The following is a 19,703-nucleotide window of genomic DNA, read 5'->3' as shown; positions in this document are numbered from 1 at the left end:
TCAGAGTTACATACTTTTCTAGGAATGCTTAACATTTCTTTCTCACAATAACACTGGATTTTAAAACAATCACCTCCACTTATTTATTATTTTTGGCTTTTACATCTTTTGGACTTTTCAATGAAATTTGTGGAGGGATTTGGGCCACCTCCCGTCCTATCTGATATTATTATCAAGCTCTGCATCCAAGATGACACACATCTCTTGTTCCATTTCTTAGCAGGTCCCCTGGCAAGTTAGATGCCATTTGCCTCAATACTAACCTACCTACTGCTACGGTGCAGGCTGTTTCTGTGGACATATGGTTTCAGGTTGACGATCATCTAATATATATTTTACTACTCCAGGGTGGGGGTAAACATTTTGAGGGACTTCTTTGCCAGAACTGACGGATGGATGGAAACCATGTGGAACCATGAAAAAAATGAGTAGATTATTTTAGGTTGGGACAGGAATTTAGAAGCAGTTGAATTAACGCAACCGGAAATATTTTAACAACCTCATTTGTGAAGAAAAGCTGGTGAGGCTGAATTGCCGGTACAGGGAAACTGTGAGAAAATTATACTCATTTATTTATGCCTGGATATTTTAGAGTTATATATATAATAGAAATTATTTTATTATTTGGTTTTACCCCAAAAAAATGGTATTTGTAGTATTAGTATTATAATGATTATTTTTCTATTACTGTAACTCTGGGAAAACTACTCAAGTACCCATCTTCCACACCTCTTAAATAGTTGAGTAAACTATTAAAGTTGTCTTCCACGCTTTGTTAGTTAAAAAAAAAATCCCAGGTGAGGCACGGTGCCTCATGCTTGTAATCCCAGCACTTTGGGAGGCTGAGGTGGGCGGATCACGAGGTCAGGAGGTCGACCATCGTGGCTAACACGGTGACACCCCGTCTTTACTAAAAATACAAAAATTAGCTGGGTGTGGTGGTGCACGCCTGTAGTCCCAGCTACTCGGGAGGCTGAGGCAGGAGAATCGCTTGAACCCAGGAGGTGGAGGTTGCAGTGAGCCGAGATCATGCCACCGCACTCCAGCCTGGGTGACAGAGTCAGACAAAAAACAAAACAAAACAAAACAAAAAACAAACCATATCACTGATGCTCATACTTAATGAGTGCTATTTTCAGTGTTGCCAAATTCAATCATTTAAACTACTGGATGCCCAGTTACATTTAAATTTAGGATAAACTGTAGGGTTTTTAGTATATTAATTGTCATTTATCACAAGAAACATAGTTGTAGAAAAATTTATTGGTTATTTATTTAAAATTAGAATGTAATTAGATGTCCTGTACTTTATTTGACAATGCTAATTAGCATGCATTCATATTCCAACATTCACCATGGTGATGATGGTGGTTGGTATCAAACTCACTTGGTAGGGAAGAGAGAAACTACCAGCAAGTATAACATGGGTATGTATTCACAACTCCTGTCCTTTTTCAAAAGTTAGTTTAACTCATATGAAATTGCTGATATCAAAAATGTATGATGACATATACAAAAGATCATTTCATATGGTTCAGTCTAGCATAATTATTTGTCTATCCCTCAACTATCTGAGCATTCCTGGAATCATCCCATTTGCAATGTGTTTTGTTTTACTGGAATGGTGCTTAGAATTGTCCTGTGGGTGCTGAGAAATGAAGCTGCTTAATGTTGCTTAATATTTGTATTGGCTTATTATTTTCTGTTAATCCTACTATATTAGTTTCCTAGGGATGACATAACAAATTGCCACAAACAGGTTGGGTTGTAACAACAGAAATTCCCTTGAAGTTCTGAAGTCACTAAGTCAGAAATGTGGCAGAACCACACTCTCTCTGGGAACTCTAGACAATCCATTCCTCACTTTTTTCAGTTTTTGTGGCTGCCCTAGCCTGCCCCAGAAGAAAGATACCCCTACATGATTGGACACTCAATTTATATTGTAATTCAACCACTTGCAGGATGAAACTCTAGGTTTAATGTCCAGAAATCATAATTTTGCAGTTATAGGTGATGAAGATTTCTTCCAGGGGAAACATAGAAGACTTTGGGTACTTTATGCAAAGTACCCGTAGGGGCAGTGGCAAGCAGAGCTACAGACTCAGAGAGCAAAGTATTGAGCCTTACAAGAATCAGCTCAAAATGGATTAAAGACAATGTAAGACCTAAAACGATAAATCTACTAGAAGAAGAAATTGAGGGGAAACCTTCATGACATTGTTCTAGGCTGAGATTACTTGTCTATAACTAAAAAAAATAGGCAAAGTAAGCAAAAATAGACAAGTGGGAATGATCAAACTAAAGAGCTTCTTCATAGCAAAGAAATCAAGTAATAGAATGAAGAGATAATACATGATTTGAAGAAAATATTTGAAAATTGTACATCGGATAAGGGCCAATATCCAAAATAATGAAGGAACTCAAACTACTCAAAAAAAATACAAATCACTCTATTCAAAAAATGGGCAAATCACTTAATAGATATTTCTCAAAAAATGACATACAACTGAGCAACATATATATGAAAAATTCCTCAATATCTCTAAATATCAGAAAAGTGCCAAATTAAAACCACAGTGAAATATCATCTCATGCCTTTTACAGTGGCTATCATCAAAAACATGAACGATAACAAGTATTGGCAAGGATGTGGAGAAAAGGAAACACAGGACTGTGGTTTTGTAAATTAGTACAGCCATTTTGGAAAAAAGTATGAAGGTTCCTCAAAAAACTGAAAGTAGAATTCCCATAGGATCCAGCAATCCCCTGACTGGGTATAGAGCCAAAGGAACTGACATCAGTATCCCAAAGACATGGCTGCACCCTTATATTAATTGCAGCATTACTCACATTAGACAAGATATGGAAAAAAACAAAGTATTCACGAATAAAAGGATTTTTAAAAATTGTGGTGTAGATACACAGTGGAATACTATTTAGTCTGTTATTTAAAAAAAGATTCTGTCATTTGTAACAACATGTGTGAACGTAGAGAACATTATGTTTAGTGAAATAAGCCAGGCACAGACAGACAAATACCATATGATCTTAGTTACATATGGAATCTAAAGTCAAACTCATTTAAGTAGAAAGTAGAATGGTGGTTACCAGAGGCTGGGAATAGAGAGGTGAGTAGGAAAAGGGGAGACATTGGTTAATGGGTACAATGTTACAGTTAGGTAGGAGGAATCAGTTCTGGTGTTCCATACACAGCACAGTGACTACACTTAATAATAATGCATTGTACCATTCAAAATATCTAAAAGAGAGAATTTTAAATGTTCTCACCACATGTAAATGATAAATATTTGAAGTAACAGACATGTACCAATCACATTGTACATCATAAATATATATAATTATTTTCTGTCAATTAAATATTAAATAAAACTTAGGAAAAAAGAAACCTAATGGAATTTTCCATGCTGGGTTTTAAACATATTTGGAACTTGTGACTTTTTTATTTCTTCCATTTTCCCCCTGTTGGAATGTCAGTGTTTATAACTGTTATCTTATGCCTCTCCTACCATTGTATTTTAGATAAGGACAATTTGTTTTGTAATTTCACAGGTCCACAGATGAAGATTTTCATGCTAGGATTCAAACTATCTAGAGTTTCACCCACACCTGATTAAGATAATGAGATTTAGATTGAGATGATGAGTTTAGAAATGTTGACCTGATGATAAACAGATAAGATTTTGGACTTAGAATTGATTTTGTAATAGATTGATGTTTTAGGGATGTTGGGATGGGGTAAATACTACTGTACACATGGGAAGGACATGGCTTTCGTGGAGACAGGCTATAGAGGCCTAATGGCAACCCTGCAACAAATATGAATATGGCAAATCATGCAATTAACTTATGTAGTAAACTATAAGAAGAGGTGATAATCCTCGATTATTTAGGTAGGTGTTAAATTTAATGACAAGGGTCCTTATAAGAGTGGCCAAGGGAGATTTGGCAGAGAAAATGTGATGCGGTCATATGACCACAGAGGCAGAGAGAGGAGTGATGTAGCCATGAGCTGAGGAACAACTGGAGCCTTCAGAAGCTGGAATTGGTGAGGAATGGACAGGTCCTTAGAGTTTACCAAGGAAAGAGGAAGTGCAGTCCCACCAACTCCTGATTCCAGACTTCTGGCCTCCAGGACTGTGAGACAGCACACTGGTTTCTCGAGTTCCTCAGTTTATGGTCATTTGTAAGAGCATTCCTAGGAAACGAATGTAAATTTGTCTGCTTTATATAGAAACATAGTAGAAATTTTCTTTCTTTTCAGTGTGTTGAAAGCTTTAAATAGTATTGCAGTTATGTACTCTTCCAGGATTGACAGAATTCCTTAGTGAATTATTGGGTCTGATATATTTAGGGAAAATTCACAAGCTTCTCATTTTCTTATTCAGAAATCAGTTTATGTGTGTTTTCTGTTTCTTTGAAGTTGCTTTTAGCAACCTTCCCTCGAAATCCTTCATATTAAAATTATTTGTGTAGAGTTAAGAAAATATTGTTATAATGTTTTCAAGCTGCTTATTTTCTATGTCTTTCATGTATCTTAATAAGATTAGTTTAGGTTTTTTTTTTTAAACTTTCCTTCCAAAAAATCAGGTTTGAATCTATATTTTTGTTTACTATTCTTTATTCATTTTCTTCTTTTATTCTCCATTATTAGTTACATATTTAATTCATCTAATATTATTCTTTTTAGTCGATGTCTTTGATATGTTTAGAATTACAAGTATACTTTCAGAAGCACTTAATTTGTATCCCATAATTTCCATATATGTTCTTTCTTATTATAGTTTTTTTCCTAGAAATTCTGCAATTTGTTGTGCCTTTTTTTTTTTTCTGTGATTTGAGAATTCCTGAAGTAGAAGGTTGTGGTTGTTGCAGTTAATACATTTTCAGTTTAAGGTCATTATTTGTTTTCTGATGTTTTTCACTAACTTTTAGTTGTATTTGGAAAGGAGCATTTTATTTGTACTATTTTAACTTTGAGTCCTTTAATGAGATAGTCTTGAAGACTAATACGTAATATTTAGTCAGTTTTACTAAATATTCTATAGGCGCTTGAATTAAATGATATAGCACCAGAATGCAGAGAATGATTTATTAAATATATCAACCTCCTTATTAATTACATTATTTGATTATTCATATTTTAAAATACTTTATCTATCATGGACTGAAATTTGTGAGCTATAACCCTCTACAATTCTGTTTATAGACATATTTCTTTGTATATATTGTGATTTCTTCTTTGTGAATGTTGGTCAATAACATGCAACAGAGATACATACTCACAGTGAATGGCTCACTTTAGGATTGTAAAGTGTTTTTCTGTTCCTTCTTTTTATGATTTCAGTTTGGATCCCATCATTGTGGGTGCTGAAATCATATCTCTTACTTTCCTTTTTATGTATGTGGATTTTTATTATGATCTTATTTTGTTTTAGATATATCTGGTTTCCTTGAGTGAAGTTCTATTTTTGTTTATTTTTTTTTCTAGTGACCACCTCCATTCTTATAAGTTTAGATAATATTGTGTAACCATACAATAAACAGCAATTAAAATAAAATAGACTGTTTCCATCTTCTCCCATTTCACTTAAATATTTGTAACTTTTAATTTTTGTTTACTTTTGTACTCTTAGTAATGCTTATAGATCTAATATTTGACTTATTAGCTCGGACTTATATTTTTTCATTCTTAGTTATTACTAATAAATTTTTTTTAAACTTACAATCCTATGTTCTTAGGAAAAGAGGTATTGTTTCTACAGTTTTTAAGGCATATGTTTACATTCTGATAAACTACTCTGATCCTGATGTTAATCACAATCAGTGTTCCTGCCTGTCATTACCCATTAGTACCCACAAGTATTTCTTGGTAAGATACATTACTTCCCAATAAAATATCCTTCAATCCACCCCCCCCCAAAGAAATATAATTATTTATTGTTTCTAAATACAGAATTTTACATTGATCCCAATTAAAGGTGCTAACTAATATTTAGGTAGATTATTCCAACTGGTCAGAAGTTTTTTTAGTTTCATTTTATTTTTAATGACACAATAATTATACATATTTACGGGGTATGGGATAAAATGTAAACTATTGACATATGCATACAATGTGTAATAATCAAACTAAGGTAATTGGCATATTGTAATGTTCAAAGTTTTTTGGTTGTAATTTCCATACCTGAAGGACAATATGGGTGGATATAAATCCTTTGGCTGAATTTATTTTCTTGAGTATCCAAAGTCCACACATGTTTAAAAATAATTTCCCATGCAAATATTTCACTGACCCCTTCCCATCTTTGAAAAGTTGGTTCTTTTTAATTTCTAAACTCATAACAATTAAGGCAAACCTATATCATTAACAGTTGGTATGGGCTGACATCTTGTATTATAACAATATATCATGTCTACCCAGTTTTCCCTAAGAGAAAAAATATTATCTAATTCATTTCATAGTCATGTATCTAAAATAATTCCTAGCACATGGAATTTGATTAATAGCTCTTTCTCCATCTCAAATACAGCTGTTTTCAGAGTACAGAAAGGTGCTTGACATGGTTTAGATTTGATGGATAAAAAATTTAATATTATTTTTGAAATATAATATAATACTTAACACCGACCTATGCCCTAAACAATTAACATATATTAATTTATTTAACCTTCACAACACCTGTGTGAGATATAATTGTTCCAATCTACAAATGAGGAAACTAAGGTATAGGACAGTTAAGAAACTCCTTATGGACAACAGTCTGTAAGTGATGTACTTGGGATTTAAACTGAGGCAGAGGAAGTGTATAAGCTGTGTCCTTAAGCACTATGTTATCCTGGTGGAAATCTAAATAGCAAATAAGTAGTGTAATATAATATTTCATTTTGATGATAAAGATAAACAAATTTTTTAGTGGAATATAATAAATTCACCATTAAAAGATACCTTCATCATCATCTTTTCAAGTATTTATTATTAAGTTAAAAATGAACTGATACGTTCACTAAACTTAACTACTAGAACTCTGAGTACCTTTGTAATTTCTTTAATTCTCAGATGCATAAGCTAAGAAACTAAAATGCTATTGATAAAATTGTTTATCTTCTCAGCCCTTGCTAGAAGTGTTTATTCTGGCATAATTTTTTACTTCCCCAGGCAATTGGGCTTCTCTTACTTTTCTTTAGCTACTGCTCTATATCCTAATTTAACAGCTTACTGTCAATGAGTTGACACTGATTTTCATTTTAAATTTTAGTTTCTTAATTTCATCCTATAACTCCTAATTACTTTTACATATCATTGTTCTTTCTAACTTGTAAAGTAGTACTTTCTCCTCTAATATTAATCCATTTCATATTACTATAGCTAGTTATCATTTTCCCATCAATCGTTTCCCAGCCAGATTTACATATTCAGGACTTTTTAATTGTTTCTCATTAATCACTTGTATTATTCCTTAAATCACCCTATTATATTCTTCTCTGGAACTATATAACCATTATAAATACAAGGATATTGAAAATACTGTTTAGCCAAGTTGCCGTATGAGTCAATTATTCTTAGAGTTTAGAGAGGTTCTAAAATTCTATTCTCCTAACTAATAAGAGAAGAGACTCTTCATGACCTCTTCTTTGTCTGATTCCTATGCTTCACCAGCATCCAGATTTTAGTTCCAAGATTGGGTAGATAGGGTCGATATCAACATTTTCATACATAAAATTGTCATCTTAATCATTAAATAAAATGGCCTGACCAGGAATAGTGACTGACATCATTATTAATTTTTTGTTTTCTGGAAAAGTATTTAACTTATATTATGGTATTTTGTCAAAACACAGGAAAAATTGTATGAATTTAAGCAGCGTTTCTCCAGCTAGGCTTTTGTATTATAATACGCTTTGTGGCCCTTGTCAGAGGTCTGGCCTGGATGATGGACAGTCTGTGGAAACCGGAGTATATGCATAAGCTTTCTCATCATATATTTCTCTATACAGAAGAAAGTAATTCTTATTCATTGTGTATAATTCTAAGGACACTGATACAAATAAATATTACATGTTTGCTTTCTGTCATTTGAACACTGGACAAATAAGTGCAAAGATCTTTCATTTCAAATAGCTTAAGTATACATTATATTATACAGAAAGTATGCTTATTATTATTTATATATAATCATACACAAGCTCATATGTGTGTATATGTATATCTATGTGTTTTGTGCATATGTGTGCATGTGTATGTGTATATATGACATAAATAAAATAATTAAAAATACCCAATACATACACAAACTTACCAACAGCCCATGCATATATATAGCTTAATTCATCAAGATGTTTCATCAGATCATTAGTTTCCAAATACTGCATAAACTGTATTTTAGGAATATATGTGTCAAAACAATCAATTAGCTTTCAATGAAGTTTCAAACGATTTATTACTCCAGGCTCATCATTATGCCTATAGATGAACAGCATGAAAAATAATTTACCCAATAGCGTTTCCGCGTCAAAGTCATCCAAAATATAGTAATAGATATTACTGAATTGAAAGTTGGATTCCTCTATCAGCTGTGGCTGAAAAGAATAACTTTTCAGACTTTATAACCTTATAAGAATATAAAACAGAAACTTAGTTGAGTTTTTTTTGATAATGAAATTCCTAAGGAATGTTCATATTTTGTAAGCAGTCCATTAGAATTAGAAATCTACTGTTTCTTATTTATAGTTTGTGATCATGTGTTTGCCTGTGTGTGATTATTCACAATGGGTTGGGATGACTTATTTATTACTCTTTGTGGTTCAAAGTCTAAAAATGTTAAAATCTGTTAGTAAACAACATTCGATCCTTATTGTGTTACTAAATGCAAGTCAAAGGAATGACAATGTAATCCTCAATAAACACAATCCACTAAAAGACCAGAAATATAGTATGTAGAATAAATATAGTATGGTTGTAGCGGAACATATTTCATGTTTTTATCTTATAATTTACTTAAACTTTAAAAAACAAATTTATAACTTTCAGTGTTTACTCTTAAGACCCATCTCAAATCATGTGTTAAATAAAAGGGTTTGATAATATTTTACCCATGGTGGGGTATGGAAATCTTAAAAATACACAGTACTTGGTTATGAAAGTGTTTTATGTCTCCTATAGGCAGGGATACACTTGTAGTACACATAGATACACACTCAGGAAAATTATCAGTACATTCACAGTAAATTAATTTTTGAAAAGTCTTATCCTATCAGAAGCTACAACTTTAAGAGGAAAATAAAACTGATAGGTTTTCTACATTGAGAAGTTATAGAAATGCATATTTTGATAAGTGAAACCAAAAAGATAATCCAAAAGATATTTATGACTGAAATGTACCTGAACATGTTGTACTACAAATACGATATTTAACGTAAACTTAAAAAAATTCTTCTCTTGAAGAAGCAGGAAGAGGAAGTTGATTGCCAAGAAACATGAAGACAGTATATACATTGTGTTGTAATATACACACGGTATTTCATTCTTAGTTTGCTTCCAGTTAAATCAAATAACGTGAAATAAAGATGGCAGCAAAATCATCACATGGATTGGTCTGGAGGTATAATTAAAAACTGGTGCAAAAATAGGAAGAAAAGAAGGCAAGGAAAAAGAAGTATTGAGGTAGTATTAGATAGTAGTTATTATTGAGGTAGTAGTAATTATTAGCCAGACATAGCTTAGAGCACAATTTTCACCTCGTTTCATGTTTTCCATCATCACCCTGTAAAGTGCTTAAACAAGAAAACTGACACTTCAAAGAGTTGAGATAATGTCATAGATCTCCTAAATGACAAGATCAAGATTTATATTTCATTTTACAGTAAGGTTATATCTTCAAGCATCCTTTGTTGACTTGAAGGACAAGTTTAAAATTTTTTGGCTTAAGTTAATTTGCATTGTATTTACAGTTGAATTAGTTAGAAGGGAATGACAACACAACAGTATTTGCTGAAAATCAGAAGGCCAAATAGAATCAGAAACCTAAAGAAAACATAATATTTGGATCCACTTCTGTAAAGTGTGCAAATAGGAGCCATATAAGAAGAGACTTTGAGAAAGGCTGCTAAGGAGAAGCACATCTCTAGCTACAAGAGGTTTATGTCAGAGGAAAGAGAGTACATCCAATTGCATTCATCCTTATCTTTTTTCCCCTTTCCACCCAGCCAGGCTTCATTAAACAATGAATGAAAGTTATCAAAGTGTATTTACAATGTACCACACCATGCACCACTGAATTCAACTTGGCAATTTTCTGATGAAGGAATGATACAGACAGGAACGTTGCAGACAGTCCTGCTGGCGGATTTATAGAGCAGTGCTGATTTCTATCTGTGAGGAGATTAGTTGTTCTGCCTAGCTGGCTAAAGTGAACTGCCTTAGAGATTAAATAAGGAATAGGTTTTTAAGAACTGTTTTATCTTTTTTCTGCCATCTCAATGAGTATCTCTTGAAGGTTAAAATCCACTGAGGTATACAGGTTTTTGAAATTGCAATTATTTATGCCCTAAAGCATACAGCAATTAAATAACTCTGAGATTGATAATCCTAATCAGAAGTATCAAAAATTACATGAATGAAACATGTACATACCTCAGAGGAAATCTAGACTACATTAAAAAATATGTTCAAGGGAGGCCAGGTGCAGTGGCTCACACCTGTAATTCCAGCAGTTTGGGAGGCGGAAGCTGGCAGATCGTTTAGGCTCAGGAGTTAAGAGACCAGCCAGGGCAACACGGTGAGGCCCCGTTTCTGCTAAAAATACAAAAAAAAAGAAAAAAAAAAGAAAAAGAAAAAGAAAAAAGAAAAAATAGCCAGGCTTGGTGGTGCTCACCTGTGGTCCCAGCTACCAGGGACCACACTAGTGCCCAAGTGAAGTGGAAAAATCACTTGGGCACTAGGGACGGAGGCGGCAGTGAGTCGAGATCGCACCACTGCACTCCAGCCTGGGTGATAGAGCAAGACTCTATCTCCAAAAAAAAAAAAAAAAATTCAAGGAAAAAAGTGAAAGACAATTTGAACTTATTAAATGTCAAGAATATTTTTAGTACATCATCACTTACCATTTACAGAATTGAAACGATTCTGATCTTGAAAATATGCATTGTGTGTATATGCACCAAATAGAATGAACCATTAATATTAAATTAATTAAATATGTGCACACACATTAACATATATAATTTTACCTTTGTTTTTCAGACCTCTAATTAATTGTAGCCATGTAAGGTGGTGAGATATGTGCACTGTCCTTAATTCTACAATTGATAGTCATACTTCAGATTACGTGTGTAATCAAACCATCCACTGCCACTTTCACTTTTTGTCAATATGAAGTTGTTTTCCATTTTATAAAGACAATAGGACTTAATACACAGGAACGCCACCACTGCACCCACACACATCCTCACTACATCATTGCAAACTTACCCACAGTCATTTGCTTCTATCTTCTGTCCTATGGTAACCTCAGAGATGGAGGCATACTATCTTAGGTTGTTTCCTTGCACTTGTGATTCAGGATTCTTTTGAGGTTCATCTCTACCCATAATGAATCTTTTTAAATTACTTATCCTCTCTTCAGTATCCCTAGACTACATCAGTATCCTTGATGTCTTGTCTGTATTGAGCTTTTTGTCCCTGTGCATAGAAACACTCTTGTCTCCCAACTTAAAATTAAAACATTTATTTCATTGTGTTCTTGGTTTATTTGCTTTATAATCTTTCTCCACCACGTAGGTACTAACCTTCTCCAAGAAGACAGTGTTTTTCTATTTTTTTCCTCTCATATTTTTGCTTCCCATTCTCTCTCCATCTCATCACAATTAGTTTCTCTCTCCATTGTAGCAAAGAATAATCACATATCTTCCATCTGAATATATAACATGAGTAAGTGTTCAGACTCTGATGACAGACACCCCAATTCAGTTTTCTGTCAACTTTCTGCTTGGGCACTATTTTTATCGCTTGGTGATTCAGTTTCTTTAGCTATAAAGCGGGGATAATAACACTCTCTTTCCCAAAATGTCACAGTAAGAATTAAAAGGACAATTATGGGTATATTAATTCAATAAAGACATTGCAATGTGCTTAAAATCTGTCTTGATACAGAGGAAATACTCTAACAAATATTAGTTGCTGCTACTATTTTTTTCTTCTTAAAGGCATTTTATTTTATTTTTTTATTTTCAACTTTTATTTTAAGTTCAGTGGCACATGTGCAGGATATGCAGGTTTGTTACATAGGTAAACATGTGCCATGGTGGTCTGCCGCACAGATTAACCCATCACCTATGTATTAAGCCCAGCATCCCTTAGCTATACTTCCTGACCCTCTCCCTTCTCCCACCCCCTACTCCTATAGGCCCCTGTGTGTTGTTAACCCTATGTGTCCATGTATTCTCATCATTTAGCTCCCACTTATAAGTCAGAGCACGTCGTATTTGGTTTTCTGTTCCCGCATTAGTTTGCCTAAATAATGGCCTTCAACTCTGTCTATGTCCCTACAAAGGACACGAATGTAGTTCCTTTGTATTGCTGCATAGTATTGCGTGGTGTATATGCACCACATTATCTTTACCTAGTCTATCATTGATGAACATTTAGGTTGATTCATGTCTTTACTATTGTGAATAGTCCTGCAATAAACATAGACATGCATGTGTCTTTATAACAGAATGAATGATATTCCTTTGGGTATATACCCAGTAATGGGATTGCTGGATCAAATGGTATTTCTGCCTCTAGGTCTTTGAGGAATTGCCACACTGTCTTCCAGAATGGTTGAACTAATTTACACTTCTACCAGCAGTGTAAAAGTGTTCCTTTTTCTCCACAACCTCGTTAGCATCTGTTGTATTTGACTTTTTAATAAAAGCCATTCTGACTGGTGTGAGATGGTATCACATTGTGGTTTAGATTTGCATTTCTCTAATGATCAGTGATGTTGAGCTTTTTTTCATATGTTTGTTGACTGCATAAATGTCTTCTTTTGGGAAGTGTCTGTCTGTTCATGTCCTTTGCCCACTTTTTAATGAGGTTTTTTTTTTCTTGCAAATACATTTAAGATACTTATAGATGCTGGATATTAGAGCTTTGTCAGATGCATAGATTACAAAAATCTTCTCCCATTCTGTATGTTGTCTGTTTAACCTGTTGATAGTTTCTTTTACTGTGAAGAAGCTATTTAGTTTAATTATTAGATTGGTGCAAAAGTAATTGTGATTTTGCAACTAAAATAAATGCCAAAACCTGCAATTACTTTTGCATCAACCTAACAGATCTTCTTTGTCAGTTTTAGCTTTTGTTGCAATTGCTTTAGGGCTCTTCGTCATGATATCTTTGCCTGTGCCTATGTCCTGAAAGGTATTACCTAGGTTTTTCTTCTAGGATTTTTATAGTTTTGGGTTTTACATTTAAGTCTTTAATGCATGTTGAATTGATTTTTGTATGTAGTATAAGGAAGGGGGTCAGTTTCAATTTTCTGCATATGGTTAGCCAGTTGTCCCAGCACAATTTATTAAATACGGAATCCTTTCTCCGTTGCTTGTTTTTGTCAGGTTTGTCAAAGATCAGATAGTGGTAAGTATGCAGTCTTATGTGTGGGTTTTGTATTGTTTTCCATTGGTCTGTGTGTCTTTTTTTTTTTGTACCAGTACCATGTTGTTTTGGTTACTGTAGCACTGTAGTATAGTTTGAAGTCAGATAGCATAATGCCTCCAGATTTCTTTTTGCTTAGGATTGCCTTGGCTCTTCAGGCTTTTTGGTTTCATACAAATTTTAAATCATTTTTTTCTAATTCTGTGAAGAATGTTAATGATAGTTTCATGGAAATAGCACTGAATCTATTGATTGCTTTGGGCAGTATGGCCAATTTCACGATATTGATTCTTCCTATCCATAAGCATGGAATGTTTTTTCGTTTGTTTCTGTCATCTCTGATTTCTTTGAGCAGTGGTTTGTAGTTCTTCTTGAATAGGTCCTTTGCTTCCCTTGTTAACCATATCGCTAGGTATTTTACTCTTTTTGTGGCGATTGTGAATGAGAGTTCATTCATGGTTTGTTTTAGGCTTGCCTATTGTTGGTGTATAGGAATGCTGGTGATTTTTGCATATTGATGTTGTATCCTGAGACTTTGCTGAAGTTGCTTATCAGCTTAAGTAGCTTTTGGGCTGAGATGAGGAAGTTTCCGAGATATAGGGTTATGTCATCTGCAAAGAAAATTTGATTTCCTCTCTTCCTATCTGAATACCCTTTATTTTTTTTCTCTTGCCTGATTGCCCTAGCCAGAAGCTTTATAAGCGAAGGAGAAATAAAATCCTTTCCAGACAAATAAATGCTGAGGGAATTCATTACCACCATATCTGCCTTACAAGAGCTTCTGAAGGAAGTATTAAATATGGAAAGAAAAACTTGTTATTGGCCTAAAAAACACACTGAAATACACAGACCAGTGACACTACGAAGCAACCATATAAAGAACTGTGCAAAATAACCAGCTAGCATCATAATGACTGGATCAAATCCACTCATAACAATACTTACACTAAATGTAAATAGGCTAAACCCCCCAATAAAAAGACACAGAGTGGCAAGCTGGAGAAAGAGCCAAGAGCCATTGGTATGCTGTTTTCAAAAGACCCATCTCACATGCAAAGACACTCTTGGGCTCATAAAGGGATGAAGAAAAATTTACCAAGCAAATGGAAAACAGGAAAAAGCAGGGGTTGCAATCCTAGTTTCTGACAGAACAGACTTTAAACCAAAACAGATCAAAAAAGACAAAAAAAGAGCATTACATAATGGTAAAGGGTTCAATTCAACAAGAAGTAACTACACTAAATGTATATGGACTCAATACAGGAGTACCCAGATTCATACAGCAAGCTCTTAGAAACCTTCAAAGAGACTTAGACTCCCACACAATAATAGTGGGAGACTTTAAAACCTCACTGACATTATGAGACAGATCATCAAGACAGAAAAGTAATAAAGATATTTAGGACCTGAACTCAGCTCTGGCTCTAGAAGATATCTATTTATTAGATTCTGATAGTTATCTATAGAACTCTCCACCCCAAAACAACAGCATTTACATTCTCCTCATTGCCACATGACACTTACTCTAAAGTTGATCAAATACAACCTGCTAATGATAATCACCCAGTCAATCCTGTACTTCCTTTAGCCAAATCCAATCAATGTTTATAATCCAAAATTGTTTTAAATTTCTAGAACAGTTCACTTTTTTGATGACTAGCTACCTCCTGAACAGCATCCCTTGAGAATATTCAATGCCAACATTCTCTCCTATTATTTGAAGATTTCCTCCAAGATTATATTTCCTCCGTTTTCATGCTTGTTTCTTAAACAATCAGTTGTCAGATTAATCTTTTAGAAAAAATTAATCCAGTTTACCTGAATTATTTTGAGTAAAGAAGTCACCCATAAAATGAAAAGCAGGAAATCCTCTTCTCACCTTTGTATCCACATCCTCATCCATTAATTACTCTAATATTTATTGAATGCCAACTCTGTGTCAGAAAAAAATGCTAGATGTTGGGAATGCAGTGATAAGTTAACACACAGCCTTGGCATCATGTTGCTTAATTCAGCAATCAGAAATCTTGACATCAAATTAGACCTAGTCACTTCTTTCTTACATCTCTTCAATGGCTTTCCATTTGGCAAAATTCAGCAAGGCCTTGTGTGCTCTTGTACCCACTGACGGCATTCCTCATTCCCTCTACTCTGGATTCAGCCACATTATTTTGATCCCTTAAATGTGCCATGTTTCACTCACCTCAGGCACTTGGTACATTTTCTGTCTTCCTGAAATAGTCATCCTTACAGTCTATATCTAATTTACTCCTAGGCTTCTTTCAATTCTCTCTTTAACTATTGCTGAATACCAGAAAGGATTAAATATTCTAGATTTTTCCCCTGTAGCACTATATAACTCTTCTTCATAGAAAACATATTATTGATCTATGAATGTATGTGATATTTGATTAATGTCTGTCCACGTCCATAGATTAGAAGCTGTGTGCATGTAGGGGCTGAGTCTGCCTTTGCTCCAGACTTATCCTTCTTATTCTTTGCATAGCTCATGTGGAACATAGTAACTGACACATTGAAGGAACTCAAAATAAATACATTTGTTAAATAAATACGCAAATTGTCTCTTTTCATTATCCCCTTGACCTAGGTTTGACAATTTGAGAAAAAAAATTTACAATGAGAAAATACTTTAGGTGAAGACATTGATATTTTATATGTTCCAGTGGTGATTATTGTTCTTTAAGTGTTTAAAACCAAGTTATTCTTAGAACTTCCCCATGGTAGTATTCAACAGACAAGTTAATATTCAATTTTAAATCAATATAAAATTATAATTACTAGAAGAAGAATTAATGAGACTTCATACAATCCAAATAGAAAAGTATATGTACACAAGTAGCTAGACAGATGGATAGATAGATAGACAGATAGATAGATAAATAGATAGATAGACAACAGGCTCACATCAACATCTACAGTAGGCACATTAGAATAAAATATCTCAGCCTGTTATCTAAATAGTTCTACTGTAGAATCACCTGGAGTACATTTTAAAATGGCAAATATCTCAGCCCCCTTCGTCATCCTCTCTGGCTATAACAGAATCACCACAGCTTTATTAGGATGATGCTTTGATTCTTTGCACTTCACTGAAATTACTTTTATTTAATTCTTGACTATTAACATTGGGATATTTCAGGAAGATTAGAGCAGAGACAAAATGAACAAAGATGGAGAGAAACATTGTTAGTGTAGTCTACATCAGATCTTCCCACCGCAGCAAAACATATTTTCTGAAGAAAAGATCTAAACAGTTGACAAACAATAATTAAAATGTAATTATATCACAAAATGACAATATTTTATCATTTTAATGGCCTGACAGCGTGGATTATTCATGCCTCTGCCAAATTTCCATTCAGGAAAAGATGAGTGAGTTGCCTGAATCACAAAAAGTATGTTCTTTTTACCTTCTTTAAAGAAAGGATTCCTTCCCTGGTCTCTTTGTCAGTGGAGATTGAGAATATTCCCATGCCATCACCATTTATGATGGAGTAGGTCATGTCAGCATTTGAGCCAGTGTCAGCATCATTTGCCTTGATTTTCCCAACAGCTGAACCAACTTGAGCTGACTCAGGAACATATAGCTGATAGTGTTCTGGAAGACATTTCATATTAAACGTATTTAAATACAATGTTCATGAAATAATCTTACAAGAAAAAATAAATATTTAGAGCACATATTCAAATGAACACTATATTAGGTAATGCATCAAACGGACTTTTTTAGATTTTAAAAGTAGACTATTTTGTAATTAAATACTAGATTTATATAAACTTTAAAAGGTATGTAAAATACTTCGCATGAAAATAATTTCTATATTTGAATATGAAATATTTTATTAGCTCTAAACCCTTAAGCTACAGACAATTAGAAGAGAGGTAAAGTTTTCATTCTGATTTTGAACCAAAACGGAATTAGTCAAGTATTAGTGTAATCCCAATTTATTCTTCCACCCATTGTAAATGTGAAGTTCAAATATAAAAATGTGGAAACAAAAAGTATGGAAATATGGAATTCAACAGAAAAACAAGATAAAATGCCATAGCCTGTTTGTGAATATAGATAATTATTTTTATCAAGAATAGTGAGATATACAGTCATGTCCGAGAACGTGAATGTAGTTACATATTTCTTTAGCATAAATTCCCTATCAGCTTCCAAAAAGGATTTGAGGTGGCTTCATAATAAAGTTTTAAATAACAAAGTTATTAAAATTTTTAAAAATCGATTACAGAGTTGAAGCATGAGAAAGTAAATAGCTATAGAAAATTAAACAGCATTTGTGAATTAGCATTAATTTTGACACCTAATATTTTGGGTGAAGACATTGATATTTTATATACACCAGTGGTGATTATTGTTCTCTAAGTGTTAAAACCAATTTATTATTAGAACTCCCCTGTGGTAGTATTCAACAGACAAGTTAATATTCAATTTTAAATCAATATACAATTGTAATTACTAGAAGAAGAATTAATGAGATTTCACACAATCCAAATAGAAAAGTATATGTACACAAGTAGCTAATTAGACAGATGGATAAATAGATAGATAGATTAGATAGATGGCTAAAAATTTTAAAGCACTGTTAATTTTATACTCTCATTGTCTAATAGGTACAAAGATCATTTTTCCAAAGTTTGTCCTGATGTTAAATGTCGAATGGAACCGTTTCTATAGTGCTTATATTAAAAAGCATAATGAACATGTTTTTAATAATTGTTTTATTGACAAGTTAAAAAAGCTTATTAGAGCAATTTATTATAGAAAATTCAAAACTTTATAAATAACAGAAGCCCAGGAATCTTGAATTAAAGTGTAATTTGATAAAATAATTTCTACCAAGATTAAATTAATAGTGATTCAATGCTATACAAGGATATAGACTATATAGATAAGTGAATGCACAATCTCTAGAAAAATAATTTCAGTGAGACAATCATTTGTCATTAGTGGTATGATACTGAAAACAAAAGTCTAATCTAGTGAATGTTGAAAATATCTTTTTTTATTATTGTGATAAGAACACTTAATATGAGATCCATCCGATAAACAAATTTCTACACAACACAGCCTTGCTATTCATAGACACAGTATTTTTCAGCAGATCTCTAGGACTTATTCATTTTGCATAATGACAATTTTATATTTGTTGATTAGCAACTCCTCACTCACCTTCCCTAGTCCCTGGTAACAACCACTCCATTCTTTGATTGTATGAATTTTACTATTTTAGATACCTCATCTAATTGAAATATGCAGTACTATATTTGCCCTTCAGCGACTGGTTGATTTCATTCAGTCTACTGTCCTCACTAGTCATCCATGTTGTTGCATATTGCAAGATCTCTTTTTTTAAGGCTAAATACTATTCCATTGTATGATAAACCGCATTTTTCTCTACATTCTCTGTCTATGGACATTTAGATTGTTTCCACGTCTTAGCTATTGTGAATAATGCTGCAATAAACATAGGAATGCTAATATTTATTTGTAATCCTGATTTCGATTTTTTAAATAAATACTCAGAAGTGTGGTCATTAGGTCATATAGTAATTTTACTTTTAATTTTTGAGGAATCTTTATACTATATTCTGTAGACGCTACACAAGTTCACATTTCTACCAACAGTGTGCAAGGGTTCAAATGTCTTCACATCCCCAACAATACTTGTCTGTCATTGGCTTTTTTCATAAACAGCCATCCTGACAGGTATGAGGTGTTATCACACTGTAGTTTTGATTTGCATTTCCATGATGACTGGTGACATTGAGCATCTTTATACGTACCTATTGTCCATTTGTATGTGTTCCTTAGGGAAACAGCTATTCAGGTCCTAGGCCCATTTTTTAATCAGGTTATTGATGATTTTTTTTCCTTCCTTCTTCTTCTCCTTCTCCCTCTCCTCCTCCCTTTCTCTCCCACCTCTGTCTCCCCCTCCCCTTCTACTTCACCCACTCCCCCTCCCCTTCTTCCTCCTCCTTCTCCTCCTTCTCCTCCTTCCTCCTCCTTCTCCTCCTC

General features: G+C 33.5%; 1 protein-coding gene across 7 annotated transcripts in view; it reads right to left on the bottom strand.

The window, feature by feature from the left end:
* The window catches only part of CDH18 (cadherin 18), a 1,109,578-nt gene that overhangs the window by 108,753 nt on the left and 981,122 nt on the right, over window positions 1-19,703 (bottom strand). For all 7 annotated transcript variants that reach the window (XM_063811379.1, XM_063811380.1, XM_063811382.1 and 4 more), the window contains one exon: window positions 17,089-17,276. In XM_063811379.1, coding sequence (XP_063667449.1) covers window positions 17,089-17,276 — 188 coding nt within the window. The remainder of the gene's footprint in view (window positions 1-17,088; window positions 17,277-19,703) is intronic.

This window comes from Pan troglodytes, chromosome 4 (assembly GCF_028858775.2).
Source record: "Pan troglodytes isolate AG18354 chromosome 4, NHGRI_mPanTro3-v2.0_pri, whole genome shotgun sequence".
Taxonomy (NCBI): Eukaryota; Metazoa; Chordata; class Mammalia; order Primates; family Hominidae; genus Pan; species Pan troglodytes.
Note: the sequence above shows the minus strand (reverse complement) of the source record. Positions and strands in the feature narration are given on the sequence as shown.